Consider the following 13712-nt stretch of genomic DNA (forward strand, 5'->3'; position numbering starts at 1 on the left):
TATTAGCACAAAAATTCCTAACCCAGACCACTTCTGACCTCCTGCAATGGAGTGTTGGTCCCCACCCTATTTTTTAAAGTCATAAAGAAAAGTCAGCACCACCCTATTCAGCTATTTTGTTAAATCTTCATTTTTAATTGCTTTGTATTCATTAGAATCTGTGCTCTCTCCCATCTGGAGCACACATTTATTTAAAAATTTTAAATATGTGCGTGAATAGCAAACAAGACTCTTTCCCCTATCCCTCAAACCTTTGTTGCGGGGCATGGGAACTTGTGGCCCTCTAAATGATCTGGGAGCCGCGTGTTCCCTACAGATTAATTCTAGGGCATGAATATGGTACTGGGTTGTGCGTGGAGAATGGAAGTGTTGCCATATGGCAACACTGAAGATGGGACACACCTGTTTGTGACTGTGTGGCCAGGCCCCTGATGATGTGTAGATGTTAGGGTTCAATATAGCTGTTTAGAATCGAACCAAACAGATCCACTCAAGGTTTATAGATAGACTGAGAGATCCATGTACGGTAACTTATGTCTCTAGATATCTGCCAATTAACTGATATAAATGTACTGTGTGAAGTGGTTGTAAAAGAATAGCATTGTACAGCAAGTTTGGCAGGCATTGCATTTTGCATGCATGTCTACTTTGCTTGGGTGTCTACTTTGCCAAAGACATGCATTTATTTAGCTGTGTAATATAAAGAGAGTAATAGCCACTGGGGAATTGTTCCGGTGGCTTTCCCCTGTCCTTATTCTCTTGCTATTTCAAGTGGTGTGTCTGTGAGACCCAGTCGCGTGTGGGTCTCTGTGGGCCAGAAGCTCCAAGCTCACTCACAAATCATCATGAGTTCTGACAAGCACAGCATGCTTTCCCACTTGTTAGAGGCAAAGAAAACGCAAGAACCCCCAGAGCTGTTTAATCGGAAGGAGACTGGTTTTGCCCAGAGGAATGCTCAGTGCCGACATGGGAGGAGGGCAAAGCACCTACAGATGCTAGAGGAGCAAGAAAACAGCCTGCGACTCACCCAGCCTTCCTCTGTCAAAAGCAGATAGTCAAAAGCAGACTAACCAGTGGAGAAAACTATTAGTTTCTGAACAACAAAACAGGGCCATTAAAAATATTTGGGGGTGATTACTAACAGCAGCCCTCCTTCTGTAAACATTTCTGCTCCCCCTGCATGAGACAGACAAAAACTGCTGCCTTCATAGCATAGGGAGGCGTGTTGCTCACTTCACTGCTAAACTTCATGCATAGCTTGGCTGCAACAATTAGCTAAAGGGGTGAAGCCTTAAATAATATGCAAACTGCAAATTCCCTACCATGTAGGTTCTATTAGAACAGGAAATGTCAAAGATTGCTTATTCATTTCTTCCATGAGTTTACTGTTATTACAGGCTTGCAAGTTAGGCGACCCTTGCCTTCACTGTTTTATTCAAAGAGGCTCAATCAACATGCAGGCAGGGTGGGAGTGACGGCTGTTGCACAAAAGTCACACTCTCTTTAGTGTTTCACATAAGCAGACACAAATTCAAGTTGCACTCATAATAGTCTTTCTAGTGTCCCTTCAACTAATTTTTAAACCGCTTGTTGCCTCTCTGCCTACCTGCAGCACTTTCACAGGTGTGGCCACCAACATACCAACTTCTGAGAGGTGACACAATGCGGAATATTTCAATACAGCAGTTTCCATGAGGAAAAGTGTGGGACTTCAAATCAGCCCAGTGCCGTGACACCCAGGGAAGTGGCTGAGGCCTGACAGTTACAGGGTCAGAGAGAAAAGGCAACTACAAGAGTCCATAAAACACTCTACAGATTCCCATGAAACACAATGTTGGCTAGACAGCATTAATATAGTATGTTAATATTCTCCAAACCGTGGCGTTTCATAGAGATGGTGGAGTGGCAAGCACACCAGTATAAAATTTCACAGTTGCATAGAGGACTCCAGTGACAGATGAACAGATGCAACACCTAAGCTCATAAATAGACAGATATGTATTTCCCTCGTTTTCTTCAGAATGTATATTCAAACCTTCTTACAACAATAAAAGATACATACTGTACAATAAAACCCATTAAACAACCATCACAAAATACCAACATCTTCAAAACAAAACAATCTAAATACCAACAAGAAAAGCTCAGCAACTCATAAAAACCTCTTTAGCTCCAGCCAACATGACCAACAGCCCCTCAAGTCTCAGTGTGTTAATGCAAATTAGAATATATGCATTAAACACACCAAAGTCTTTGGAAATAACGTTTCTCCCATTTGTTAATTTCCCCTGCTGCCGTCACAGAATTTATGTGATTTCATGGTTTCGCTCATAACACTGTCAAAACAACTTGAACAGCACACACTCTATATCAAGCCGCATGGCACAGCAACAGACTTTGCAGAGAGCAAAATATAGATCTGGTCCTAAATACGCCAGCCAAACATCTTTTAAACTCAAGCATAATGAATTAATAGGGTATTTCCCCAGGCCTGAGAAATGAAAACTGTGTGCTGCTGAGGTTTAAAAAACTGTTTCTCATGGTTCAGACCACTTGACTTTGCATGCTGTTATTTCAGTTACTGAAGTCACAGATTGCCTATAGATCATATGTTGGCATAGTGGTGATGGAGCATGAAACCTCACTTAACTCCCACTTACACTTCCTACTACAACTCCTCCACTGAAATTCCACCAGGCACACTGACCACATTCTTACCACCATGCCTTTGGCTTTTCCTGTCTCATATAGAATAATCCTGGCCAGCTGTATTTTAGAAGGGGGAAAAAATCTAAAATATATGACAGAGGTGTCATATATGCAGACATGTTTTGTGAGGGTGGGGCTGGATAGAGCAGCAAACATACCAGCATAAAATTTGGATTTGAAAAGGTTTTTTTTTATTGATGATCAATGTACTGGCTTTCATTTGGGTCTGCAATTCCTCAGGAAGCATCAAACCTTATTGGAGAGTTTGTATTTAATGGCCTTTCAGTGTTGCTTCTGCAGTGCACTAGTTAAAACGCCCTGCTGAATAAAAATGACCTTCTACCAATCCATATCTGCACTGCCAGATTCTGCATGTTTTACAGAGGGTTTTAAATCATTATCAGTAAATACAGTGTGTGAGAGAGAGAACTAAATGTGTATAAACTAGATGCGTGTACACATCTAAATACAGGACAAATGCATGCTGACAAGGATTCAGTAGTGTGGAACATGGAAAGAAAATGAAATGTAATACTTGGGTCAACATCTACTTCATCATTATTCAGAAGGGATTTGATAGGGATACTAAAGGCTATAGTAAATCATGCATTACCTGTGGAAGAGCATGCCTGGAACAAAGTCAGCAATTTAACTGAACAATCAGAAATGAAGCAATTGTGTTTATGTTTGCTTTGTAGAAACTGATGCATTTCTTGTCTTAATTATTCCAAATACCCTACTGTAATTAAGCCAAAGTACCCGCAGTTGAAGTAATCAAATTTCTCTCCCCTCGTGTTGTTTCCTTGTGTCTATTTTAGTAAGGAAGCCCCCAGGAGGAGGGACCTGTCGAGAAGTGCTATATAATAAAGACATAATGCAAAATCAATAAACCTATCATAGAATCATAGAATCATAGAAGAGTTGGAAGAGACCCCAAGGGCCATCGAGTCCAACCCCCTGCCAAGCAGGAAACACCATCAGAGCACTCCTGACATATGGTTGTCAAGCCTCTGCTTAAAGACCTCCAAAGAAGGAGACTCCACCACACTCCTTGGCAGCAAATTCCACTGTCGAACAGCTCTTACTGTCAGGAAGTTCTTCCTAATGTTTAGGTGGAATCTTCTTTCTTGTAGTTTGGATCCATTGCTCCGTGTCCGCTTCTCTGGAGCAGCAGAAAACAACCTTTCTCCCTCCTCTATGTGACATCCTTTTATATATTTGAACATGGCTATCATATCACCCCTTAACCTCCTCTTCTCCAGGCTAAACATGCCCAGCTCCCTTAGCCGTTCCTCATAAGGCATCGTTTCCAGGCCTTTGACCATTTTGGTTGCCCTCCTCTGGACACGTTCCAGTTTGTCCGTGTCCTTCTTGAACTGTGGTGCCCAGAACTGGACACAGTACTCCAGGTGAGGTCTGACCAGAGCAGAATACAGTGGCACTATTACTTCCCTTGATCTAGATGCTATACTCCTATTGATGCAGCCCAGAATTGCATTGGCCTTTTTAGCTGCCGCGTCACACTGTTGGCTCATGTCAAGTTTGTGGTCAACCAAGACTCCTAGATCCTTTTCACATGTACTGCTCTCAAGCCAGGTGTCCCCCATCTTGTATTTGTGCCTCTCATTTTTTTTGCCCAAGTGCAATACTTTACATTTCTCCCTATTCGGTCAGTCAGCCAGTTATAAATCCACTGAGTGGTAGCATAGTCAAGTCCGCATTTTACCAGCTTCTTTACAAGAATATCATGGGGCACCTTGTCAAGTGCCTTGCTGAAATCAAGGTAGGCTACATCCACTGTGTTCCCTTCATCTACCAGGCTTGTAATTCTGATCAAAAAAACGAGACCTAACTAATATCAAAGTTCTGATTACAGTATTCTGATTCTGGAGTAATTTCTCAGCACAGCATGTTTTTTTTGTGGTATGCCAGAATACTACCTGGGCATGATATTGTGGAGTACTACTACTACTCCCTGTGCAAGAGCTACCTCTGACACTCAGAAGAAAGTATTTTTACTGCCAAACTAAATGCTTGACTGATTGAACATTATGAAGATTAGAGCTGGTAGAACTCTATAGCTGAAGACCTTCTACTATAAAACTCTGCATGTTCACCACCACTCCCAATGGGCACAACGGGCGAGATTCACTCAAAGAATCCCATTAGCAGAAACGGTGTGCATATGGGCTTCTGCTTGAGGCCGGGGCCTTTCTCACTCCTCCTCTCCCTGCAGGATCAACAACTTCCAGGGCGTCCTGGTTCATACTTTTTGAAATATGGCAGCCGTAAAGTGGAGGGGCTTCCACTGACAGGACTCATTAGATGAAACCTGCCCACAATTTTTATTATAAATCAAAGCATTAAATACTATTTTATGCAAGTTGTACTGGCTGTTTGGTGCAGCACTTGATTTCTGATTTACAGACCTCTTTGTGCTAGTGTGTCTTTCTTCCTGAATACCTCTTCCAGTGATATTTCAGCACAATAGTCTTTGGATTATAGTAGGTGGTAAAAGTACACTTGGTTTGGGCACAAATTGCAGCATCAGAAATATGCAGTTGTGTAGCTCAATGCAAACTTTCAAGCATGGCAGAAATAATCACTATCAAAAAAGGCAAAGCACATTTCAAATGTTTGGCAGGGAATGTATGCTCTTCTAAGTACAAATTGCTGTGTTCTGCCAAGTAGTGCTACCTCTTATCATCTGCAGACTTGCATTTATTTAGAAGAGATATTGTACTATTTCCACTGCTGCCTCTTTAGCTACATAGAGTAAACTGTGAACTCCTAACATTCTCTATAGTATTCAATACCCTTATTAATTTGAACAGCATCTACCATTTATAGGCTTTTAATCTGCTGCTCTTGACTCAGAACAAAAAGTGGTATGTTTTTAATCATAAGCAGCAGCAGATTGTTCTACAGAAAGCATTTATGTGAACAAGAGGAGCATGTGACATTTCAAAAGTTACAGGAGAATCTAGGATCCATCCGTGTGACAACATAAAATGATCACCATATGGAATCAGGAAGAAAACTTGTTCTCAGTCACTGGTCTAGTATTATATAACAATCGAACAAAGAGTCAGTGCAGAACGAGGGCCACCTCCTCATGGCGAAACCCCACCTTTCTGTGATATGAACAGGAGACTCCAATGGGCAGGGCCAAGGAGATGGCTCCGGTCTGCTCAGCCATTAACCTCCCCGCTGGGCAACAACTAAGTGGGAAGGAGCCAGAGGATGAACTCCAACCACAGAATCCAGATCTTCAGACATGCACCGCAACAATTTAGGATCACATCACTTTATTTGCTAATTTAAAAAACTTATCTCCCTATTGGCCGCCTGCCTCGCTGCACTTCCAGTGCCTTTGCACCATTCAATGTAGCTTGAAGCAGTTAAAAATTCATGTCACTAGTAGGATGTGTAAATGGGCTTGAACTAAAGACATGCCTGTATAGACTCAGCCTTCTTTTTTTAAAGCACAAAACAAAATTGGGGCTTGCATTGGAAAAAGGGCTGCATTTCATTAACATTTCCCGCTCCCCACCCCCCACCCCACCCCCACAAAATGGCTTTCCACTTTTTATTGGGATCTTTAGAATAAAATTGTATATAAACAAAGAGAAGTTCACCAAATTGTGGGGGGGGGGTAACAATTGGCCTAGGTTTGCTGCTGTTTCTTTTTATATGGACCTCAGCGCTTTAGATTTTCTCTGCTTTCCCTACACACATTCTGTTTTGAATAGTGAAAGCAATCTCTTGGTTTGAAAATAAAATGTATGCATCTCTCAAAGTGGCCTGGTTCATAGTTTACTGAAACAGTGATGCATAGCTATGGATGCTAGAGAGAAGCCACAATATCACATAATAAATGTGGTAGGGGGGGCACAGAATGACAATGCTGTGCAAACTATCCTAAAGAGCAATCCTAAATAAACATGTATAGCTGGAAAATTTACATATTTTTATCAATGCATGTAGACCAATTCCAAGAATGAGACCTGAAAGATGAGAATTTCCTCTCCATTTCATCCCACCCCCAGTTTTGACTGCAAACAAGAAAGAAGACTAAATGATTTTGTTATGAACGCTACAGAAAAATCTATTCCCCACTAGCTTACATTTTCTTATACCTTTCACTTTGCAACAGTTATTTTTCTACATTTTGAAACAATAAAAGGCCTACTATAATCAATCATTCCCATGGCCCATACAAGCCCATGGTTCTGTCTCTTACCTGTGATCTGACTCTGTCCTTGTGGATTAAAAGGGCTTGGTGCAGAGTTCAGAGAGGGCCGTGGGCTCTGAGTCGGGACCCCTACTCTCATACTGGGATGAGGAATGCGCCCTAAATCACTGAGGCGCTCAGAGAACAAACTAGGTTTAGAGTCATCAAGCTTCTGTCTGTGCCCTGGAAACAGCAAATCATAAAATAAAAGTGTTGTTAGCATGACTGAACAATGTAGTATTAATTTTATTTTATTTTACTGCAAGGACAAAAGAACTTTTAGCTTTAACCTGGAACTGATGCAAGGAGTGAACTACAGACTCTTTCACCCGTCACAATAACCCTACATGGAATATACTTGTGTCCTTATACATAAGTAAATCGCTTACATGAGCAGAAGAATGTTGCATGTGAACGTAAGAACTCTGTTGGATCAGGCCAAAGGCCCCTCTAATCCGGGATCCTGTTCTTACAGTGGCCAACTAGATTCCTATGGGAACAGGGTGACAAGGAACTCTCCTTGCTTGGGAGGCCCAGCAACTGATATTCAGAGCAATACTGCCTCTGACAGTTGAGGCACCACATAAGCATCATGACCAGAAGTCATTCATAGCCTTATCCTCCAGGAACTTGTTTAATCCTCTTCTATGGTGGTCACATTGGTTGCAGGAGGAAATTTTATAATTCTTATTTATTTACAGTACTTATACTTTATGCACTGTGCACTTTCTCTAATCCTGAATCTTACAACTTTCAGCTTCATTGGATCGCCCTGGGTTGTAGTATTACGAGAGAGAGAGAGAGAGAGAGAGAGAGACAGAGAGACAGAGAGAGAGAGAGAAATGGCCCCTGTCAACTTTCTCCATACACAACAATGCATAATTTTATAGGCCTAGAGCTTGTCCCTCATTTTACTCACTTTTTTCCAAACTAAAAAGACCCAAATGTTTGAGGGGAGCCAAGCAGCACTGCACACTATTCCAAGTGTGGTCCCACCACAGATTAGCATAGTGACACCATGACATTGGCAGTTTAGTTTTCAATCTCTTTCGTAATAATCCCTAACATGGAATTCTCCATTTCTGCAGCAGGATCAACATCTTCATCAAGCTAAATCAATCACTGCCAGTTGAGACCCCAGGAGGGTATAAGTGAAATTAGGATCACTTTATACTTGCTTACATGGGTTTGAATTTTCCATTTTAAAGCCCACACACCCAATTTGGGGAGATCCTTTTAGACTTTCTAATAAGTGCTTTTTCTTTAACCACCTTTAACAATTTGGCGTCATCAGCAAGCCTGGACACCTCACTTTTCACCCCTAACTGTAGACAATTAATGAACAAGTTAAAAAGCACATGTCTCAATGCTGATCCTTAGGGGACTTCGTTTTCTACATCCTTCCACTGGAAGAACTGCACTTTTATTCCTACTTGCTGCTTCCTGTTCCTTAACCAGTTAACCATGACTGCTAAGCTTACTCTGAGTCTTTGGTGAGGTATTTTGTCAAAAGCTTTTGAAAGACTAAGTCTTTAATAATGCTTCTCACTGGTTTTCCTGGAACAGACATTAAGCTAACCAGACTGTAATTTCCTAGATCCAATCTGAAGTCCTTTAAAAAAAATTGCCCTATATTGGTTACTTTTTAGTACCCATATATATATATATATATATAAGTAATGGATAAATTACTTTTTTGTTAGAAGATCGGCAATTTAACATAGCTTTCTTTAGTGGGTACAATCTGGACCCAGTGATTGCCAGTTTGAAATTAGTCCATAAGGCCACTAACTTCATCTCTTATCACCACTACTTGCCTCAGTTCCTCAGGTGCAGGGACCTGCCCTGCGTCTTCTATCGAGAGAATGCATGTAAAAAAATTCAATCAGCTCCTTTGCAACCTCCTTTTCCTCCTCTAAAAAGGTAACGGACCCCTGACAGTTAAGTCCAGTCATGGACAACTCTGGGGTTGCAGCGCTCATCTCGCTTTCCTCCTTTAGCACATCTTTGACGCCCTTTCTCATCCAAAGATCCAGCCACCTCTCTTCCTTGGTTTTGGTTGATTGGTTGGTTTTCAAACCCCTTATTGCTGCTTGTGTTTCTTTTGCCACAGTTTGTGTTCTTTTTTGGAAAAGACTTCCATATTATCAAAGAAGACTTCTTGCCTCCAACAGCTCCTTTGACTGTACTCATTAATCAAGCTGGCATTCTCTTGGTCCTGGCAGCACCTTTCTTAATCTGCGATATACATGCTAGCTGAACTTCTTTTACTGTGGCTTTGGACAATCTCTATAAAGAGATATGACCCTCTTCACGTTCCTCTTTTGAAGTCAAATATGACTGTTACATATTTGATGGCCATGGTCAGATCACTTCCTGGTGCAACTGGACTTCTCCGCGACCCATCCCCTCTGCAGGGAGGTGGGACCGATTCGGATGGTCCGCCCCCGCCACTTAATGGATCCAAATGGTTTCCAGAGAGTGGTTGGGGATGCTTTATCCCATGTTGATGGCCTTTCAGCCGATTCCCTGGTGGCCCGCTGGAATGTGGAGTTAACCAGGGCTATTGACTGTTTGGCTCCGAAGCGCCCTCTCCGATTGCATGGAGCCCGGACAGCCCCGTGGTTTTCCACGGATCTGAGGGCAATGAAACAATCGTTGAGATGGCTAGAGCGCCGGTGGCGGATAACTCATTCTGAATCTGACCGGACACGGGTTAGAGCTCAACGTCGAGCCTACCAAGTGGCGATAGCAACGGCGAAGAAGACTTTCTTCACCGCCTCTATTGCATCTGCAGAAAACAGCAGCAGGAGACTCTTTCAGGTGGTTCGCAATTTAGTGGAACCACCTGTAACATCGGGGCCCAGTACGGGCCACATGTTCTCCTGCAATGATTTTGCAAATTTTTTTGCAGATAAAATCGCTCAGATTCGGGAAGAAGTAGACTCCACTGTGGGAGCAGGACCGGGGCGGGAGAGTGCTAGAGTCCTGTCTGGTCAAGTTGTGTGGGATCAATTTCAATCTGTTACCTCCGAGGATGTGGACAGGCTGCTTGGACGAGTGAAGCCAACCACCTGTCTCCTGGATCCTTGCCCATCCTGGCTTATAAAAGCTAGCCGGGAAGGACTGGGCGATGGGCTTCGTGGGGTGGTGAATGCTTCCCTCCGTGAGGGAGCCTTCCCAGACCCGCTGAAAGAGGCGGTTATTAAACCGCTTCTTAAAAAACCATCTTTAGATGCGGCCACGATGGCCAATTATCGCCCAGTCTCAAACCTCCCATTCTTGGGCAAGGTGATTGAGCGAGTGGTTGCTGAACAACTCCAGGCACGCCTGGAAGAAGCGGACCATTTGGATCCCTTCCAGTCGGGATTCAGGCCTCATCATGGGACTGAAACTGCCTTGGTCGCACTGGTTGATGATCTCCGGCGGGCTAGGGACAAAGGTGAGAGCTGTTTCCTAGTTCTGCTGGATCTCTCAGCGGTGTTTGATACCATCGACCATGACATCCTTCTGGACCGTCTTGAGGGGCTGGGAGCTGGGGGCACTGTCATACAGTGGTTCCGCTCCTTCCTCCTGGGCCGTGTTCAGAAAGTGGTGGTGGGGGATGAGTGTTCAGACCCCTGGCCGCTCACTTGTGGGGTGCCTCAGGGTTCTGTCCTCTCCCCCATGCTTTTCAACATCTACATGCAGCCGCTGGGAGGGATCATCAGGAGGTTTGGGCTGGGTGTTCATCAGTATGCAGATGATACCCAGCTCTACCTCTCTTTTAAATCAGAACCAGTGAAGGCGGTAAAGGTCCTGTGTGAGTGTCTGGAAGCGGTTGGAGGATGGATGGCGGCTAACAGATTGAGGTTGAATCCTGACAAGACAGAAGTACTGTTTTGGGGGGACAGGAGGCGGGCAGGTGTGGAGGATTCCCTGGTCCTGAATGGGGTAACTGTGCCCCTGAAGGACCAGGTGCGCAGCCTGGGAGTCATTTTGGACTCACAGCTGTCCATGGAGGCACAGGTCAAATCTGTATCCAGGGCAGCTGTTTACCAGCTCCATCTGGTACGTAGGCTGAGACCCTATCTGCCTGCGGACTGTCTCGCCAGAGTGGTACATGCTCTGGTTATCTCCCGCTTGGACTACTGCAATGCGCTCTACGTGGGGCTACCTTTGAAGGTGACCCGGAAACTACAACTAATACAGAATGCGGCAGCTAGACTGGTGACTGGGAGCGGCCGCCGAGACCATATAACACCGGTCTTGAAAGACCTACATTGGCTCCCAGTACGTTTCCGAGCACAATTCAAAGTGTTGGTGCTGACCTTTAAAGCCCTAAATGGCCTCGGTCCAGTATATCTGAAGGAGCGTCTCCTCCCCCATCGTTCTGCCCGGACACTGAGGTCCAGCTCCGAGGGCCTTCTGGCGGTTCCCTCACTGCGAGAGGCCAAGTTGCAGGGAACCAGGCAGAGGGCCTTCTCGGTGGTGGCGCCCGCCCTGTGGAATGCCCTCCCATCGGATGTCAAGGCGATGGACAACTACCTGATATTCAGAAGACATCTGAAGGCAGCCCTGTTCAGGGAAGTTTTTAATATGTGACATTTTAGTGTATTTTTTATCTCTGTTGGAAGCCGCCCAGAGTGGCTGGGGAAACCCAGCCAGATGGGAGGGGTACAAATAATAAATTATTATTATTATTATTATTATTATTATTATTCTTGGCAATTGTCCTCTTACATATATCTTGGATTTCATAGCATTATGTTCACTGTTCTCAATCAGTTCAACATTTACATCTTGCACCAGGTCCTGGGTGACACTTAAGATTAAATCCAATCGTTCCAGAGCACAGTCACACAGGGTAATTAGACATTTTGCTTCTTTGAGACTTAAACACACCAGTATATGGGACAGCCATTGAAGTCAATTCCCATTTCACCCTGGACATTTTTGTCAGGAGGATGATACAGTATGTTGTCCATACTAAACTACTTCTGTGGCCCACCAAGTCTGCGGACGAGAAAGAATCCTTCTAGGTTCTATATCCTCCAGTAGGCCCTTCCCTGCCCTTCCTAGGGAGCTTTTATCTGGAGATAACCATGTCTCACTTGTTCTCTCCATTCCACTATATGCCCTCTATATCTATTCCATCTTTTAAAGCCAAGCACTCCAGTTCCCCCATCTTGGATCAGAGGCTTCTAGGATCAGTTTATAAACATTTATATATGGTGTCTCTCTCCAAATGTCTTTGGTGTATGTGCTTGACCCTATGGTGCTTCAGCCTTCCTGAACTGATATCATGTCCCCCTGCACTCTCAGTGCCCAGTTCTACCTATCCCCCATTTGAACAAGCACAAACATTTTCACCCTCATCCCTAGAGAAGATTTGTTCCTGCTCTGGAGGGTAGGACCCGAACCAATGACTTCAAGTTACAAGAAAGGAGATTCCAACTAAACATCAGAGAGAACTTTCTGACTGCAAGAGCATGAGACTCCTCCAGCAGAGGCTGAATGGTGATTTGTCATGTATGATCTAGTTAAGAACTTGCATTGATCCCTTTCTCCTTTCTCTCTGCTCAGGATGCTGCATTCAGGAAGCGGGAAGGATGGAGAAGCCTTCTTCATAGCCAGGCTAGTGTGTGTAACAGCTTACCAGGCTGAAACCCACCCTAGTTTAATGAGCAGGCAAGATCCTGAGCTGCACAGGTAAAAAAAAGGTAAAGGTAAAGGACCCCGGACAGTTAAGTCCAGTTGTGAACAACTCGGGTTGCGACGCTCATCTCGCTTTACAGGCCGAGGGAGCCGACATTTGTCCGCAGACAGTTTTTCTGGGTCATGTGGCCAGCATGACTAAGCCGCTTCTGGAGAAACCAGAGCAGCGCACGGAAACGCCGTTTACCTTCCCACCGGAGTGGTACCTGTTTATCTACTTGCACTTTGATGTGCTTTCGAACTGCTAGGTTGGCAGAAGGGACCAAACAACGGGAGCTCACCCCATCACAGGGATTCAAACCACCAACCTTCCGATCGGCAAGCCCTAGGCTCTGTGGTTTAACCCACAGCGCCACCTGTGTCCCCTGCTCTGCACAGGTACAACAGGTCAATAGAGCTTGACTCTCACTGAAGGCTCACCCATTTTTCTACTTGTCTCAGGCTTTCTATGTGCAGGTCTGAGCAGTTGTTCCTTTGCTCCACCACTTCCCCCCAGAAAACCCACTCTTTAGCACTGAATCAGAGTAAACATCAATCCAAAGAAAACCAGATTGACATTTGCTCTGATTCAACAGTAAAGACCGGGTTTTCCCTTGGGGAAAGTGGCAGGGCAAGGGGATTTCACAGTACAACAAGAAAAGGTTTGTATCACTGCTTATAAACATAGAACCCAAACCATTACTGAATGTTCGGCTACTTAACAAATCTCACATGCTGGTCAAAATTCTGAAAACTCATAAATGTTGCCACTTCTTCTCTACAGAAGCACAATATATAAGAGATGCATGCAGAATCACAAGATTGTAGAGTTGGAAGTCCAACTACCTGTAATGCAGGAATCTCAGCTAAACATCCATGACAGATGGTCATCCAACCTCTGCTTAAAAACCTCCAAGGAAGGAGAGTCCACCACCTGCCAATTGGAATCTCCTGAGGCAAACCCCAAAATGGTACAGCCCCTCCCCGACAGGGAAGAAGGGGTGATGGAAGCTCTACATCAGAAACAAGGAGGGGAAGAAAGTTTGACAACAGGATCGGCTGCCCCAGTGGATCCTGCTGCGTCACCTTGCCT

At 44.3% G+C, this 13712-nt stretch overlaps 1 protein-coding gene and 1 long non-coding RNA gene across 11 annotated transcripts in view; one reads left to right on the forward strand and one right to left on the reverse strand.

Moving 5' to 3' along the window:
* The window catches only part of LOC309338516, a 230229-nt gene that overhangs the window by 135778 nt on the left and 80739 nt on the right, over window positions 1-13712 (forward strand). The gene's annotated exons all lie outside the window — the stretch shown is intronic.
* The window catches only part of RUNX2 (RUNX family transcription factor 2), a gene marked incomplete at its 5' end in the record, with an annotated part of 233279 nt that overhangs the window by 74063 nt on the left and 145504 nt on the right, over window positions 1-13712 (reverse strand). For 7 of the 10 annotated variants that reach the window (XM_081855572.1, XM_081855568.1, XM_081855569.1 and 4 more), the window contains one exon: window positions 6953-7126. The exons of the other annotated variants lie outside the window; for them this stretch is intronic. In XM_081855572.1, the coding sequence (XP_081711698.1) occupies window positions 6953-7126 (174 nt within the window). The remainder of the gene's footprint in view (window positions 1-6952; window positions 7127-13712) is intronic. 10 annotated transcript variants of the gene reach the window in all.

This window comes from Podarcis erhardii, assembly GCF_964252035.2.
Source record: "Podarcis erhardii genome assembly, chromosome: 3".
Classification (NCBI taxonomy): domain Eukaryota; kingdom Metazoa; phylum Chordata; class Lepidosauria; order Squamata; family Lacertidae; genus Podarcis; species Podarcis erhardii.